The 17,971-nt window shown below is 47.7% G+C and overlaps 1 protein-coding gene across 10 annotated transcripts in view; it reads right to left on the bottom strand.

Moving 5' to 3' along the window:
• The window catches only part of MAP4K4 (mitogen-activated protein kinase kinase kinase kinase 4), a 168,826-nt gene extending 151,326 nt beyond the window's left edge, over positions 1-17,500 (bottom strand). For 6 of the 10 annotated variants that reach the window (XM_054824392.1, XM_054824428.1, XM_054824439.1 and 3 more), the window contains exons 1-2: positions 16,563-17,499; positions 16,096-16,161 (exon numbers count right to left, since the gene is read on the bottom strand). In XM_054824392.1, the coding sequence (XP_054680367.1) occupies positions 16,096-16,161; positions 16,563-16,619 (123 nt within the window). In that variant the 5' untranslated portion in view covers positions 16,620-17,499. Of the gene's footprint in view, positions 1-16,095; positions 16,162-16,562 lie in introns of all 10 variants that reach the window. The other 4 variants (XM_054824457.1, XM_054824461.1, XM_054824401.1 and 1 more) reach the window with 3 other exon arrangements.
• Positions 17,501-17,971: the final 471 nt, after the last annotated feature.

Raw genomic sequence — 17,971 nt, 5'->3', positions numbered from 1 at the left:
AAGGGGCAATTCAGAGATAAGAAGGCACCTTAATTTGTTTTTTTCATGGAGACTTTCCCAGAACTCTGTAAGACCCGTCCTAAACATTTATCCACAAATTGGTTAAAGACTTTGCTTTGTCTCCACTCCTCACCAACACTTGCACCAAGTAGCTTATGCAAAAAGAAATCCCAACACTTGGTAACTCAGCAGAAGGCTGTATTTTGGCAATGGATGCAAACAGTGCAGAACTGCATCAGCCACTGCCTATCCCACAGCTGGGCTGCACCTGGATTAAAAAAAAAGTCAGAAAACGACAGCAACCCTTGTTGTCAATGAGAGGTGCCCACTTTGCTCGGGAGGATGAGCTGAGACCCAGCGCTTCATCTGGCACCAACCATGAGGAGCTGCAGTCTCTTTTATAAACAAATTTGCAGCAGACACCAGGGCAGTTTGCCATCATGGGCACAGAGCAAAACCCAGGTTCTGATCCTGCACTTCTGATGCCCATCCTGGGAGCCCCGCACCATCGTGCCTCTCCCCTGTCCAGCCGCCCCTTCGTCCTGCCCGTGCCAAACAAGTTGGTTGTGCCCCATTTCTTCCCTCCTCCCCGCAAAGAGAGAAACAAAGGGCGGCAGTCTTCAACGGCTCGAGACCGAGGGATCTGGGGCTTGGTTTATTACGTGCTTAACGGAGCACTGAATCACTGGTGGTTATTGCTTTCCTTAAAAGAGAAACATGAGCAAACAAGCGTGTGTCACAAAAAAGCCCCTATTCAGACAGGAGCTGACAAGAGAAAAAGCATCCATGGTTATGACCATTTATGAGTAGGTTTGCATTCGGGCACCGGCTGAGGCTGCAGCAAAGACTAATGCAAAGAAATCCCCACCTTGTCCACCACCTCCTCAGGGGGCTTGTCTGGCCCTGGATTTACCTCCCGAGGTTAGCACACACTAAGTACCCGAAGCTTTAACTATATGGACCTAGCATGTGTCAAGGGCAGCGTGCCTTGCGTAGACAAAGCCTTTCAATGCCCTTTAGTTAGCATATACAGACCTCATACCTTCCACCCCGGCAGAGAGAGGAGCCCTGGGACGGAGCATCCCCGCAAAGCTCCTCTGACCGCCCCCTCTGCCAGCCGGGACCCCTCTAACTTCAGGGGATGGCACCACAGCTTTGTCCAAAAGACATGAGAGGGGAGGAAAAAAATAAATTCTGCAACAGCCACCTGTCATCTTACCCCGGTAGAGCAAAAGACAGACCAGAGACCATTTTCCTTCTCTTTTTTTTTCCTCAGCTGGCAGGTAACAACCGTGATCCCTCTGCCTCCACCTCGCAGGCAAACAGCACTGCAAGCAGAGGTGAGCCTGAAGCCTTCATCTTGGGCGCACATCTTCCCAGTGCCCAATAAAGAGGGAGTTTAGTAGGCTTTCTCCATGGGGAAGCAGAAGATAGAAGAAAAACAAACAGACTCTCAATCTCATCTACCTAGTCATCTATTTTTCATGAAACTTGTAAGGATTTTAGACCCATACCCCAAAAGAAAACACAGCTGAAGTCAGCCTTGAGGTTGAAAAAGTGTTGAGGACAGGATAAAACGTACAGAGCCTCATGTCTTTGGAAAGCCAGGGTAAAAAGAGACCACAAAAAAGACCTAAAGAAGGTATAGAATGTGTGTGGAGAAACATATTAATGAAAAAACAAACAAACCTCACACATCTTGGCAGAACTACAGCCAATACCAGAGGTCACGTGGATTTAACCATATCCCTTCTATTTGGTAGTTACTTTTACACACCAAGAAAAAAAAAAAAGAAGAAAAAAAGCCACAGAGAAGCCTAGAGGAAGAAATGCAAAGGATGATGACTGTAGAGTTTAGAGGAAGGGAGAGCGGCAGGAGGAATTCACCCACATCAGATGAGTATGAGGGAAGAGAGCGAGAAGGGCAAAACAAACCACAGAAAAGGAGAGAAACCTGCCACCGCTAAAAAAAGGGCAGAAATAGAAAATTCATTCTATGAGAAAACATTAAAGAAGTCAAAGAAGTTTAAGACATGAGGCACTTGTGAAAAGTGATATTTCTTGAAAAAATACTTTTTTCTTTCAAGTCTGATGAGGGAACATTGTCTTGAACCAAAACTGTGCAAGCCTTTGCCTACAGCTCTACCCCAAGCTGCAGAGCCAGGCTGATACCCAGTTTAGCTCTGCTGACTTCAGCAGATGGGGCCTGATCCTGCACAGGCAAAGCACTTCTAGCTTTAGAAAAATAATCTAAACTAAACCAATATACACCTGAACACCACAATAAGAAGGATTTACTCTACCATGCTCTTATCCCACTGCACTTCTTTTTCTCTCAAATGACATTTACACCCTTAAATTAGAAATACACAGGCAGCCTGCCTAATCTGTTAAGGATATTGTTCCTGCCAGCCTAAGACAGTAAGGACATTCAAAACATTTCCCTCGAAACATTCAAATCATGAAATCACATATTTGCTGAAGAGAAGTTTGGCTTGGGCACTCACAAGACTTTTTCTGCAGAACAGTTCTCGAAACTAGGTGGTTTTGCTGATGGCTGCGGTTCAGACACAAGTCCCTAGTCATTTCAGCACGTTGGTTTTATCGTCTTTCAAAGCCGTCCGTAGTCACTATTAAAAGAAACCCACAGAATTCAGCGCAGCAGGGGCGAACCCAATCTGTGTCTCGCAAAGAAACTCAGGACTGAGCATCCTTGAACAGCCCCGTCCGTTGGTCTGGAAAAGCAGCATCTCAAGGTCAGGTTATAAACGCGGTTCTCAGGGAAACACTCCGTACTGCTGCTGGGTGCACAATCTGCACAGGAGAAAAAGGAATGGCCTTTGAAGGCGGACAAGCTATTAAATTTTTACTAGGTGAAATGTTTACCAAAATAAATCCAGTCCTTTCCACTCTTAGTTATTATCATAACACATATGGTAACTGACATACAATTAATGGAGCTTTAAACCAAGAGTTCTTGGAAGGAAAACGCACTCCTGACTTTTCAGCTAACCTTGACAAAAACCCAGGTTTTGGCAAACTTCAGCAACGCAAGTGGCTTTATGAGATTTCCCGTTTATTGGGCACCTCTCACGCTCGCGATGAGCAGCGGCTCCAAGCAGAGGAGGTGAGAAGAGGCTCTGCCGAGTCAGCACCATCCACCACCACTGACGCAGACTCGGGAGCAGTCAAAGCTCAGCAGACCAAACTACCATCTCAGAGGTACCGCACCACCCACACCCTCTTCAGTGGGTTTTCGTGTACCTGAGCCATTTCACATCAGACAAGGGTTCAGACCCATGAAAAGGATTTCACCCCCTCTTCTCCTAAGCGCATTGATGCTGCAGGGTGAACAGATATTAACGGTAACGTGACACTTTAATACCCAAGGCTACTGGCTTTGTTTCCAAACTTCCAAGGATCTACAAACTACGCTGATGCCACTTTACAGATTTGAAATGCTGCTCATATTCCCTTTTTCCATCTTCTCCTGAGTTACAGAGAAAGATGAAAACCCACGTTGCAACCATGGTGCAACTGGGTCAGCAGATTCTCCAGCGAGTCAAGGTATCTCCAAGACCCGGTACTTTCAGCACAGCTCTGTACCATGTCTACAAGCAGGATCACTCTCCCTGCTGGCATAAAGTAACCAGATACCACCTAAGGCGTTTCAGCTGTCTGCTTAACCTTCCCTTCTCCTTTCTGCAACAGGAAATCCTACTGGTGGGGAGCACAAAATAGAACCTTCCCCTTTCCCATATAGCCCAGTGCAACCACACCGTATGTATACAAAACATAATTCCTTACAACGGCAGCACACGCTGACTGCACGCTCCATTACCAAAAAGCGAAGAGGTGCAGAGCAGCAGCAGCTGAGGACGCTCCAAAGTCAAACCCAGATCGCAGCAAGGACTTGACCCGCAACCAAAGTGGTGGTGTCAACGACAGTGGTTTTATTGCCCGCTTCCCTCTTCCTTTCCCTAAATCCAATGCACAACACTTGGTACACAAAGAGGCACCTCCAAATTCAGCAACTTAACCAGAAAGAAGTCTTCTCAATAACTAATATACTTTTATTCCTGAAGAGGAAACCAGAGCACTCTTCCATTACCTCAGAGGAAACCTAAGGAAAGGTAGCATTACTCAGGACTGATTTACTGCCTCAAGCCATTCAGAAAACCATAAAGCCAGTGACATATAAGACAAGCAACTCATTCACAAGAGCTCTTTGATCTTAAATACAAATAAAATTAGGTCAATATTAAAGATTTTCATTCCTTGCCATATAAGACTTCCACAAAGGCTACGAAAAGCTTTTCCCATCCCTTCTTTTAACACTTAAGTTATTTAGCAAGTAACATTTCTTTCACATGACTCGAAACATTTTCTCCATATTCACTTGTCATCGCTCCAGAATTTAACTCTTGGCGAGCACCTAAAATGCAGAGGGGGAGCTGCATAAAGCATTCTCCATAGCCCCCAAGGACAAGTCAGATCAAAGAATTTCATTGCGTTTCACGTAGGGGAAAGGAAGGAGCAAAGCTCACCCTTCCCAACACTCATTAAAAAAAAAAGAAAAAAAAAAGATTTTTTTTTCAGTAATTTGTTATTCAAAGCATTCCAGCAATTTTAACAGATGAAGAGGAGAAAGCCTGCGCCATCACTATTAATAGGCTGACATTCTTTCTTCCCCCGCAAGACCACACCAGAAACACAGGCAAAGGCGACAATTTAAGGGAGCCTGGAGGTGAGCCAGCTCTGCCAAAGCCCCATCCCCTGCGGCACAGGGGCTCCTCCGAGCGCGCCCCTGGACAAGCGCATCGGGTGTGAGGTACGGCACTGCTGTACAAAAACATCTGCCAGGAAATCAGGGGGGTCCTTTACATCCCAGGCTTCCTTGTAGTTCTCAACGCTGTGTCTTTTCCTCCTTCTCCTGCAACAGCACATCATTAACTTCATCTGCCAAAATAACAACGGATCGCAGGACAGGCTAAGGGTATAGCATCACTTTGCCTTTTTGGTTCAACATGCTTGATTGTGTTAGGGTGGCTTTCAAATTTTATTTATTTGCTTTCTAAATCAACCAAGAGCTCTCATACACAGCAGAAGGCCCCTGAAGCTATCACTGTAATGTGATATCTGCTCATAAACGTCAATATACCAATTTTAAAGGTATTAACGCTGCTGTTTAGTCATGGTAAAATATCCTAATACCTGCCCCACCTCTGTTACAGAGAACAATACAGTTAAATGTGAGCAATTCAGTTCAGGGCTTTCTACAAAACTCATTTAAACACAGGAACTTCACCAACTGCAAAACAGCAGAAGAATCCCACTGCAAACGCCACTCAAACAAGAAGGGGTACCACGGGGCTCACTCTACAAGATCCACCTGCCCAGTCGCCCAAGAACATTTAGCCCCTTCCTCTGGGCGGCTCTTAGGAGACCAGAGGGTCAACATGCAAAGTCTTCCCTCTCTTTGGCTTGGGTAAGCGTGAAAGCTGATCCCAGCTATCACTAAGGCAAAGAAGGGATCTCTTTTGATTAAAGCACAGAACTTTGCATCCAGAGATTTGGATTGCACCTCTGTCACTTATTTCCTGTGTGGCTGGGAATAAATTGCATCAGTTCCCTGCCGTACTTTCCTCCCACACCCTCACTGTGAAGCAAAGCACAGTGGATAACTTGAGTATCAGAGGAGAAGCACATGAGAGCTCCCCTTCCTTCTATGTTTATACGGGAGATTACCGTGCAATTGATAGTTCAGTTTAACAAATGGTGCAGAATATGAAACTTCAAGAATGTCCGCTGTAGTTGCTGAAGGAACATGCAGTATATTGCCTCGAAAAAACCCAAGTGTTAATTAGAGAAAAGATACTGGGATTTACAACAGATTGAGATTTAAAAATAAGATTCACAACCAGATTGAATTCTACTAGCTGAGCTTACAGCTACGGAGAAGCAATACAACGACATTGCTAGGGGAAAAAAAAAAAAAAAAAAAGAAAAAAGAAAAAAAGAAAAAAAAACAGGTTTGATGGGAAATAATACCTTGCAGAGAAGCACATCTTCGAAAAAAAACAGCTTGCATGTCAGGAACTTAATTATAACCCTTATCAATATCATCAAAAGAGTTAAAGTATTTCTATAATTCTCTCCTGAAAAACAGTAACCTAGAATAAATGCATTCTTTGTAGAAGTATAATTTATCTGAACAGGAAAGACCCCAGAGCTTACTACTGAGGGCACAGAGAGGAGACACAAGGCATTGACTGCTTTTCACACTGATAGTTCTTCTCAACCAGATCCCTCGAAGTCCTGCAGAAATAAACCTGTCTATATTTCAGTTCCCAGCCTTCATATAAGAGTGCAGAGATACCGAGGGCAAACACATTCACCTCTTGGTAAATGCATTCAAAACCAGGTCACTTATTTCTGAGTCTTTTGGGATGCTTCCCTTCCAGTGATGGGCAAGAGGAGTTTTACATGTCATTTACTTTGACATATCCACTTACAAAGGCACTCCTACTATATATCCCACCAAGAAGATGGACTGTAGGAGCTACTCCATGCATGGTAGAGAGTGGAGTCAACCTATCCGACCTTAGACATCTAGAAGACATACAACTGAGACATTCATCCTAAGTTCCCATTATAATTAACAGACAAAGACTCAGGTAAAGAGCAATTTATCTCATCCTAGGGTAGTCGTCTCCAGAGGCCATTCCCCTGTCCTATTTCTCTCTGCTGTGAGCCCTAGAGCACACAGCTCAGATTTAGACAGCGGAAGGACAGTAGGCAGCTCACCTACTTAAGCCCCTTTCAAAAGTACCATCCAAGCCCACTGCACAGCGATGAGCTGGGTATTACTGACCAGGCATGCATATCTACAGCTCTCGCTCCAAAATGCATTTTTCACCTATCACGACACCATAAATAACTGGAGATATACAGCGCTATCAGGTTTTTTTTTTGAGAAGCACAAAAGAAACTCATTTAGGGCTTCCAGTGAGCAAATACCTCATCATTATATGCCAACGCTGCTGCACCAGTTCCCTCAAGAATTATTTTGATTATTGCAGTAGCACATGCTAGTGGACCACAGCTAAGGGTCCATGAGCATTTCGACTTTCTTTATGTACCCCTGCCTGCAAGGGTTTATGACTCAGCTACAAGTATTCCCTCTTGACAATAGCCTTGTAAGATGGGTCCAGTTGTGCTTCCTTTCTATTGAACTTTCCTCATGAAGCACAAAAATGAAGAAAAATAATGAATTGCAATAATGTTGGGGGGTCCCAGACTTTAAGATACATAAACCTAAGTATAGCATAGTATATTTTCCTGTAACACATTAAGGCCCATGGACCTTAAGCTCTTCTTTCCTGCGACTGAAAACAAAACAACTCAATGCCATTAGATAGCTCAAAGTGTAGGGGGCAGGTTTTGAGACAAGTTTATTTTGGTTTGAGCTTACTGTTTAAATTAGAATCATGAACTCTTGCCCACTGTCATTCCCCTACAGCTACTCTCACAAAATCCTGGGAAAAAGCAACTGAAACTACCAGAGCTTAACTGAAATTCACTGTTGTATTTTTAAGACGTCAAGTAACTTTCAACAGTTCCAAATGCAAAAATCCCAAAGAAAGTGCATCAGCTTTGAGGCAAACCAGCAGGAGTAGACTATTGCCTTGGTAGTCCTCAGGAAGTTAATAAAACTCAGATACAGTGCAACCGAGTATTTCAAGCTGCTGCCATTCCTCCACCTAAGTAATGTCCTCCCGTTTCACCTCTGTCCTCTGGTGAAGCTGTCGGGTGCAGGAAGCAGAGCCAACAAGTCCATACCATGGACTGGTAAAACATAAAAAGATGGTAACCCAAACATTCAAACCTACAAAAACTCCAGTTTTCAGTGCCCTAAAACATCCAGTGAAGCTAAGGGGAACTCCCTAGGCATACCAAAAAGAAAAGCCGCTTTTGAGGATAATACAACACAGAGTGAGGAGCCAAAGACCAGGCAGACAGGTGTTACGGATGGACGTGAGGACCAGCATTTCCATGTGGAAAGGGCTGCTCCACAGCCGGCACTAGAAGAAGGAAAGCCTTCGGAGCCAGGTAAGTTCTACCACATTAGCTGGTTTATTACCAGGCAGGCTGGTCAGGACCTGTTGGCACTTGCAGTGTCCTGTTTGTATAGCGATAATGACAGCTACAGTGGCAGAGCAACCCAGGGAGGCGCAGCTCCGCTGGGAAAGGAGCATTTTGCCAGGAGTGTTAAACAATCTCCTCCAAAAGACATCGCTTATTCTGGCACACGGACTCAACACGGCTAGGTGGGCTGAGGGAGGTCTCGTCAGCCCGGGCCATGCTGAAATCAGCACAAAAACTGGTCGATAAACCTTGCCCTGGTGCACATAAGCCCAAAGCTTGGCTGGCTAGAGAAAGCTAGTGAACTGCCACAGGTAAATGCTAATCTCTTTCATAATATATAAATATATATCCATATGTTTAATATAAATTACATATGCTAATGTGTTTCTACTGACAATTAAGCTGTCCCTCACTTTTTCTCATATTAAGCCCTTTCCTGACTCTGCACTATTTTTCGTTTCCCACAACTATGAATCGTGCACTAACTCATTCTCAACATTTAAGCCAGCTTCTCCATCTTCACCCTCTGATTCCCTTTGCAAACTCACCTTCACTAGGCTGCTTCTCTCTGAGCTGTCCCACTATCTCTTCCCAGCTCCACATCTTCCCATAGATTTGGTCCTTCACTTGTCAGTATGATGCAAGATCAAGCAGGAGGAGGCCATGGGAAAAGCCCAGGGAGAAGTCGTCAACACCCTTCATGCCTGCTACAGCGAGTTGCACAGGGCACCTGAGACAGGAGTTAGTGGCATCAATTTCTAAATAAAGTAGAGAGAAGCCCACTCCATCCATATGTCCACCTGATCCCTATATGCTTTGGAAGTGCCAGTCCTCTGTAAGGGTGGGCACCTCCATTCCTCAATCTCTGGGATTTCATCCTTCTTCAGTGGTGCTTTTCACAGGTTTCCTAATCAGCAGCAAATTAAAACCAACACCAGTGATGTCAAGTCGTAGTTCTTCATTACATTCAGAATGGCAGATTTCACTCTGCTGCAGGACAGCAAAGCCCAGGAGAGCAAGGGACTGCTCTCTGTCCCAGTATGTGTTCACTTCTCTCTCAGAAAGCTGCTCTGCCCTTTTTCTAACACTGGAAACAGATGCCACAGAAGTTAGGACTTGCTGAGCCCCGTGGCCACCCAGGAGGAGATACATCAAGCCTTGCTTGGGACAGGACAGGAGACCAGGAACGAGGGTTAGGTGGAGGCATCATGAACTTCACAGCAGCGTTTTGACCTTTTGGCAGTGCTCTGCAGTTTGTAATCAGTGCAATATTTTGTGCCCCTGTGCAAGTGTTTCACACAGCATCCAAGGCAGAAAATGCACTTTGGAAGTAATACTGAGATGCAATGTCAAAATCTCCAAGCCTCCTACATTCAAAGCTACCTCAAGGTTCCCAAGAAGTATGCGCAGTTGTGGGTTTTTTCCTCCCCCTTCGCGTAGTTGCCTGCTTTTAGAGCCAACGGTATCTTTTTTTCAGCCTGTGCTGACCTGAGAAACAATCAGGGACCCATAATGCTACAAACATAAGGTATTTGATAAGAAAACTCTTGTGCAAAGCTATGTGATCCCCTCCCAAATCCACCTCTCGTTCAAGTGAGTTGAATTCTTTCCACCAGCTCCAGTGGGAGTTGGACGGGGACCTAAAATAACGCCGCAGATAAGGATCTTACTGTAACTTTTGACTACAGTCAAGCTCACATTGTGCAAGTCAATGCTATTGAGCTTAAATATCAACGTCATCCAAAGGCAGGGAGAAATACTTCTGGCGGAGCCAGAGTGTACAGTCAGAAATGTAAAATGGGAAAAACAAAAATACCACTCTCCTCCAAGGAAAATAGATCTCGAGAAGGTAGGTATACAACCTACCGGGCTGAAATCACACTTGCAACAGAAAGTACCACTTGAAAAGAAGATGACTGGAACATAATGTGTATACACAAACACATGCTAGACCACATGAGAAAAGTCAGCTAGCATTCTAGTCCAAAAACTTATACTAAAAAATGTATATGCTGAAGGCAGGGAAATGCAAAGGGTGAACACCTCTTGTAATGCTGGATTCCCTTTGGGAACATTCCTCTACATCATTCCCTAGGGTGGGAGGCACGGACCTGCCATCATCACAGAGGCCAAAAAAAGCATTTCTGCACACTACCGCCGAGGCTCCAGTGCCTGGAAGTTGATAACATGTCACCAAAATTTCCATTACCAGGAGAGAGCAAAAATAAAGCAAGGAAATGGAAGGTGTACGTTCCTGGTTTTCTCCCCTTCTTTCTTTAATACCCCTAAACTACCAAAAATCCCTATACTGGGCCTTATGAATAAAGCCACTCTCCCCATGCCTGGGGTGAGGTGCAGAGACCTTCCATGGGGAAAACCATCCGACTTTGCAAGCCCAGGGAAATGACCCCAACCATTGCCAACAGGGAGAGAGCACATGCACACAAAAAGCAAGGAGAGAGTACAAGACTGTTTCAACTGAAGTTTTATCCACACCAGTTGAAAAATCTTCCTACGGAAAGCTGAAAAAAATTTTCAAGGAGTCAGCGTAAGACTCTGGGCTGTATTTTGTTACATCCATCACCTCGAAGCCCTACACACATCCAGGTCTCTGAGTGCCAGGCCCTCTTCTAATTCCACCAGGAATAAGAAGTCCCTGCCCCAGGAGCCTGCAATTTGATTTAAGACAAGATAAAAAAAAAAAGACGTTTTGACAAACAGACAGATGGACTGGGGGAGGAAGAACGAGAGGGACATGTGGTTACCCACAATTGGCAGGTTGCTTTCTTTCTCTTTTTCTTTTTTTTTTTAATAAAAATAAATATCAGTAATCCCCACTGGCCACCTGCCTAGCTTTTGTATATTTAATTAAGAAGGATTTGGGTGACAGCAAACTGGTCAAAAGTTCAGCCAATTTGGGGGAGAATGGCTGAGGGGGGGCAAACAATGCTAAGGGCTACATCTAGCCGCAGGACCCAGAGAAAAGTCAATATTCCAGTCGCTGCGTGGTCATTCCTGACTTCTCCAATGGCAAACTCTCCCTTTGCAACATAATCCACAAAAACTCCGAGGAGGAAAGGAAGAAGGGCAGTTCATACTTCAGAGAGCTGGTCTGGACCAGTTCCTGAAAGCCAGTGACCTCACCGATCCTCAGTACAGTTTGTCTTTATAACGATAAGACTGGAATTGTATTCATGTTTAACAAAATCATTTGAATCCACAATGATGTCCCTTTAGCACAGAGAGAAAGAAAAGGGGGAAGGGGGAGGGGAATTTAGCTGAGTTAGTAGAGAATCCCAAGCACTGTCTTCTCTTCTTAACCCCCAACACTGTCACCTTGTAAGACAGAAAGTCCATTAAGAGACAAAAATAGAGTATCCTTAGCGTGGGAAAACATTTATCCAAGTTTTAATTTATTTTCAAATCAGCATTTAAACGATCACATCTTACATCATTTCCTTTTATGAGCCTGTAGTTAGACAATACACATCATTTACATGCAGTTTTGGAAGGCTGCAACATAAATCAACAAAAGAAGCCTTCACTATGCATTAACTATTACAAGGCTCTTAGAAAGCTACGCTAGCCTGAGTTGAGGGCAATTAGGAGTATCATCCCTAATTCTCATCTTTCTCAGAACTCACACGAAAACATCCTTCCCCCTAGTCATTGCTGCTACAAGAGAATTACGATGTCTATCTGTGAGATGTAACAGAGCACTCACAACAGCTATTTTAAAGTGTTAGCTGTCTTTAAAAACACATACACACCCCAAAAAAAAAAGCAAAGAGAAAGTGACTGAGCAATTTAACACAGTTCAGTCTCAACAGCAAAATTAATAAGCCTTCTGCCTCTATGAACAATAACATGGTAGAGATTTTAAAATGTGTAAAATATTAACCAATGCCTTTAGTTCACAGGTCATTTTTGCATTAAAAAAAAAAAGGGAAGTAAACACCCAGTTCGAATCTTATCTTGAGGCAAATTTCAGAGTGTTTTCATTTTGTGTGAGCCAAACTTCAAATTAAGCTTACTACTGGATGTGAAAAACTAATAACTGCAGCAATGCTAAAAATGCTTCTCTGCTATTTGCAAAAGATCAAAAAAAGTCCTTAAGGCAGCTAATAGTTTGGTAAGCAGGCTACAAGTTCCAGTTGCACCGAAGTGCCCTGATAAAGCTGGGTTGACTGGGGAGGCACAGCCATCCCACAAGACAGCAGCAGGCACAAAAAGCACCATTCCGGGCTAACACCGTTTTTCTGCTGAATTCTGTGCTATTCGCGCCATCCCTCGCTTGCACCTCACTTGTTAAAGGCCGTACATTGCTACTCCTTTGCTTAAAAGAGGGCTTAGGGGTGCTGAGGCGCAGGTGGGGGTGCTCCCCTGCCAGCTCTGCCTGCTGCGGGCGGGCGGGCAGGGCACAGCTCCGGACAAGCCCGCACATGTCTCTCTCTCTCGGCTCCCATCAGCTGATACCAACCTGTTGAAGGGAAATTTCTCTCTCTCAACTCCAGCAGAGGCATGGGGCTCCTTAAAAGTGATAAACTACAGACTCACGGGGTTCTGCGGGCCCGGCAGGTCAGAGGGAACTCTGCTGCTCTACTTGGCAACGTTTAACCCTTTGCTTTCTAACTTCCAAGCCAGGCAACACGTAAAAGCGTCCCTCTTTCCTTCCGTTCCATCATTCTCGGATTTTGAACTAATTACTAGGGCAAACAACTTCCAGGCTGGCCTTTCATTCCCTGGGGTTTCAGATGAGCAGCAGAGGAGCTCTGCTTTGCCCTGGGATGAGCGAGCCACCCCTGCTGCTGCCCCTTCCCCTGCGCTGGGCAGAGACTTCCCAAAAACACCCCGTTTGTTTTAGGCACCCCGCGCTGGGGAACCCCCGGCTCATTTCCCACTGCCCCCCCCCTCCCCGATTCACCGCTGTGTAACAAGCTCCTCTTGAAACACAAGGCTCCTTCACGCAGGAGAGGCATAAGAGAGGTTATGAAGATGAAAATAATGTAAACTTCATGGACTTTAAGCGGAGCAGCTGAAAAATCAGTATTTTTTAATAGCCTGTGTCCCAGGCCCACGGTACAGGCCACACCAGCCAACCCATTTAATGGCATAAAATCCCAGGAGGATCCCCACTGCTCTGTGACAGGGAGTAACTCCACCGGCATTTAGGTGCCAAACAACCAAGGGCTGCCCTCATATTTCATGTGTGTATATATATCTACCTACATCTCTATGCTTATATATAGCTAAATAAATAGCTACGGTAGAGCTATCTATAGAAATATTGGTAGCTAGATAGATCTGAGCCATTTCCAGCAAGCTCAACCAAGGCAAAGAGGAGAAAATCAGGACGATTTCCCGCTTTTCAACAGGTCGGCGCAGCCTCCTTCCCACTGCTGGAGAGGAGACTCCCCGGCAAGCCTAACGACCTTCAGTATCATCGCCGGGGTGTATGAGCTAGACAAAGAGATAACGTCATGCCCTCTCCCGCTCCCTCAGTCCTCCCCACAGTGGCAGGTAGCCAGCCAATCCCGCTCCCCGCGCCCGGGTGACATCATCGCTGATGCCGATACACAAATGTGGAAGTACATCAAAGTAGCGCTGCCCCAGAGATCTCGGGACACGGCTCATCAAAGACAACCGACCTGCCACCAGTCCCTTGGGATGACAGGCCAGTTAAAAGGGAAATAAAACCATTTGGGAAGAGGGATTTCGAGGAGGGGTTGCTGGGTAAGAGGAAAGGGGAAGGCAACAAGCAAACACAGCATAACCACGTTTTTCCCTCAGTTATGCAGTTCCTCCGAAAGCCCTCAAAACATACACACACAGTTTCATCTTGGAGTGTCCGTGAAGCATTTTTCCTAACAAAACAGCGGCTGAAGAAGAGTTAAATACTATTGCACTGCTATTGCACTGATTATTTTTTTTAACATAACTGCATTCTTTTAAGAAGAAAGCCGAGGTTTAATCACAGCAAGGAAGTTTTTTGGTTTGGTATTTTTTGTTTATGTACAACCCTGTTAGGTGTCCACGTTTTAACACTATGTAGACAAATGTGGACAAATCCTAAGAAGTAGCAGTGCCCATCCAAACTTGCGCAACTGTCAATCCACTACTGTCTGACAGGCTCCATAGCAAAGCAGTATTTACCTATTTCCTTTATTCCTGGCACCCAAACCACCATGCCCTCAGTTACTAGGCGAGAGGAAACATTGCCACCATTGTCTAACCAGTGAAGAAGGGCAGGGAAATCTCATCAGACGCACACTAAAACCAGTGCCCTGACAGAAACCGCCCGCTGCTCCCCCTGTTATCGGTGACACCAATGCCCTTAAACCTCAGGTGTCCATTCACTCTTCCAAGTCGATAAATGCACGCGCTGAGTTTCATTGCTAATGTTAACTATTCCGGGAGACTCCAAGCATACTGAAGGAAAATGAAATTAAAAATTTCTGTTCTCAAGACTGTTAAACCAACAAGGACTTTGCTCATTAAGTCAAAGCATTAACAAGCAAGCCGAGAAACAATGCACCAAATTGCAATAATTAACAGGAGAGTTTCAAGTCGCACATTCACGCCCTACAATTTTTTTTTTTTGTAAGAATGGTTCAGGTGATGCAAGTTCTGGGAGCAGGATTACAGAAAAAAAATCAATGGTATCAATTTGCCAGAAAAAACTTTAATGGTCAAGGTAATGTCAAAGTGCGGCTTCTCACCCATCTCCCCTGTCTCCCCTGGCCTTTTGACCCACATCCTGTTTCCCAGCTTTTTGCCAACAGCAGCAGCCTGGTTATTCCACTTCCAACCTTAAAATGCAACCTGCACGCTGCACAGACAGACTACTTCCCCATCAGGAAGGCTGAGGTTCACGCCCTCAAAACAAACTGACATGTGTTTCATTTGCAGAAGAGGCACCAAAGTGCTTTATTTAGTCACTGGAGCTGCAAGCAGCAGTATCTTGCCATCAGGGAAACTTACCAATGATACTCCCTTATTTATAAGCAAAAAAAGAAAAAAAACCCCAAACCCCAAGCAGCTAGGCATACTCGGTTACTTTTGGTTATCACTCCTTCCCCTCTGCAAATGTGCCATTTCTACACAATATAAGAGACCAGAGCCTCCCGTCTTTAGCCAAGTATTAAGACTGTGTGAATAATTAGTCATCCTGGTAGCTAGCACTCACTGCAAAGTCATGCAATCTCGAGATTTGTTTGTTCCACTGACTGCACAGTGGAAGGGGAAAAAAAAAAAAAAAGTCGGCTAGTTTCACACCCACATGGGCACTCTCCAATTTCTATTTTTTAAAGTCATACACTTGTCAAACAGGTTATTCTGGGAATTCTGATTTTCACAAAATAAGATCCCTGCTTCGATCGCTTATTATTGTCATTCTGGCCCCCCCCCCCCCCCCATCGTTGCACAGCACAGCGGGATCGGATGCGGCACCATTCACCCCCAACTCGACAGCTTCAGCACTTTGAAGGTTTTCCAACAAGGAAACCGGGTGACAATTTTAATGAAGGCCAATGCCTTTGTCTAAAGTCACTGCAGCAGCAGCAACTTCCATGAGGATGTCCAGCAACATTTTTGAATAAGTCCATGGACCTATTTGTACAGCACGGACATGCTCTGACACTGTCCACTCGGTTTGGTCATTTCTCTGGGGGGATGTAGGAGGGCAAAAGGACAATAAAGGACTATTTCATCATTTCAGATGGGTACTTGGGAGAGTAATGAGAGCCCCTTTGGAAAAGCAGAAGCCAAGAGGCTGACAAACTTGTCATGGGCAGAAACAATGACAAGGACAACATTTTTATCATCCCTAACTGTTCCGCTTGCCACAGCGGGTGGCTCGCCATCAGCCGTGTGCTCAGCCCGGCAGAGACTCCGGGTACCATCTAGAAAAATGACAATAATAAAAGGAGAAGAAATTCTGCAACAAACCTTGTAGACTTGCCCGTACGTGCCATTGCCAACCACTTCCACCAGCTCAAAAATCCCAGCGGGGTCCTGGGGAGGGGGAGGAGGGGCGAAAGGGGCGGGGGGGGGAGAAGAAAAGCGGGGTTACATTTTTGTCAGGCGATGGCTGCTGGCAGAGCCCAGCGAGCGAGCCCGGCTGCTGGCGGCGTGCAGCTGTTGCGCCCTGTTTTTCCACGCACATGCCAATACATGCAAACAAAGGAAAAGCAGCTCAGGGCCGCGCTCCCCCCACCCGCCCCCGCGGGGCTCCCCCCACGCGGCCGCCGGTCCCCCGCGCCCCGGCCCCGGCTCCTGCTCCAGCCCCGGCCCCGGCCCGGCCGCTCCCACCCCCGCCGGCCCGGCAGCCCCGGCAGGGGCGCGCCGGCCCCCGAGCCGCTGGCCCTGGGGGGGGTCCCCGCCCCGCTGCCCCGGCCCCCCGCCCCGGCACTCACCCGCAGGGAGGAAAGGTCGATATCCACCAGACTTTTTGCAGGAGAATCGTTCGCCATTTTCCTGTCTCTTTTTTTTTCCTCCTTTTTTTTCTTCTCTGTTAAATAATAGCGAGGCCGCCCCCCCCTCCCCGAAGCAGCTGTGGATTGCACGGAGCTCCTCTCCTCCCTTCCGCCCTTCCCTTCTTCACTCCAGCCCCGCCGGGTTGAAACTCTTCAGCATTGGGAGGGGTTGGCGGGGGGGGATGATGGATAGATAGATGGATGGTGGGAGGAGGAGGGGGGAGAGGGAGGTGAAGGAAGGAGGAAGGAGAGTGGGTGCTGCGGTCCGTCTGTCTCCCCGCGGTGCGGGGCTGGATCCCCCCCCGAGGCGGGCGGCGGTGCCCTGGCCGGCCGGTCGGTGGGTGGGTCGGTGGGTGGGTCGGTGGGTGCCCGCGCGTCCCCGGCGGCAGCGGGCTCACACCATGTCGCGGCGGCGGCGGTAGGAGCGGCGCCGGGGCCGGCAGCCTCTGGCAGCCTCGCGGTGCGCCCCGCGCCCGGGCATGGCACGGCTCGGCACGGCTCGGCCCGGCCCGGCCCGGCCGGCGGCGGGGCGGCGCTCACGCCGGGAGCCGGCAGCGGCAGCCGCGGCCCCGCTCTCGCATGGGGGGCTCACGCCCAGCGCCGCGGCGGAGCCCCCGCCGCCTCCGAGCCCTCCCCGCGGCGCTGCCCTCGCATGAAACGGCGCCGGGCACCGGCGGGCAGGGGCTGCGCGTCCCGGCGGCGGCGGGGCACGGGTGCGGGGCTGGAGCGGGGTGCTGCGAGCCAGACAAAGATAGCCGGGGAGGAGGAGGAGGAGGAGGAGGAGAAGGAGAAGGAGGAGGAGAAAAGGGATACAAAATATACTGCGAGCGGGGAGAGAGAGAGAAAACAGCTCCCCCTTCCCTTCTCCAACAGGAAAAACCGGCGGAAACGCGCCCGCACCAAAGCACTGCTGGGTAAACTCGCGTGGAGAGAAAGAGGGAGGACGGGGAGGGGACCGGCCCCGCCGCCGCTGCCCGCCCCCCAACAATAGCCCCGCCGGGGAGGGGGCCCCGCCGCGAATAACGCCCAGGCCTGGCGGGGAGGCCCACGCGTGTCCGCGGCAGGGTCGTGGAGCTGTGCGACTGGACGGGGCGGGCTCTGCCGCGCCGCCTGGCCGGCTGCTGCGGGCAGCTCACCCTGCCTCTGCCCCGCGGCGTGGGCAAGGAGAGGGCCCGTGTGCGGGGCACTGCCAGCCGCCCTGCTGCCCCCGCCGCGCCTTTGGGGGGACAGCACGGTCAGAGTTGGACTGTCGCCACCGGTATTGCGAGGCATTCCTTGGAAATCATCATAAAAAAGGCACGAGAGGGTGGTCGGCGCTACCCCACTGCCCGTGGGGTGGGTGATGGTGG

Source organism: Grus americana, chromosome 1 (genome assembly GCF_028858705.1).
Source record: "Grus americana isolate bGruAme1 chromosome 1, bGruAme1.mat, whole genome shotgun sequence".
Taxonomy (NCBI): domain Eukaryota; kingdom Metazoa; phylum Chordata; class Aves; order Gruiformes; family Gruidae; genus Grus; species Grus americana.
This window is presented reverse-complemented; position numbering and strand designations above follow the sequence as displayed.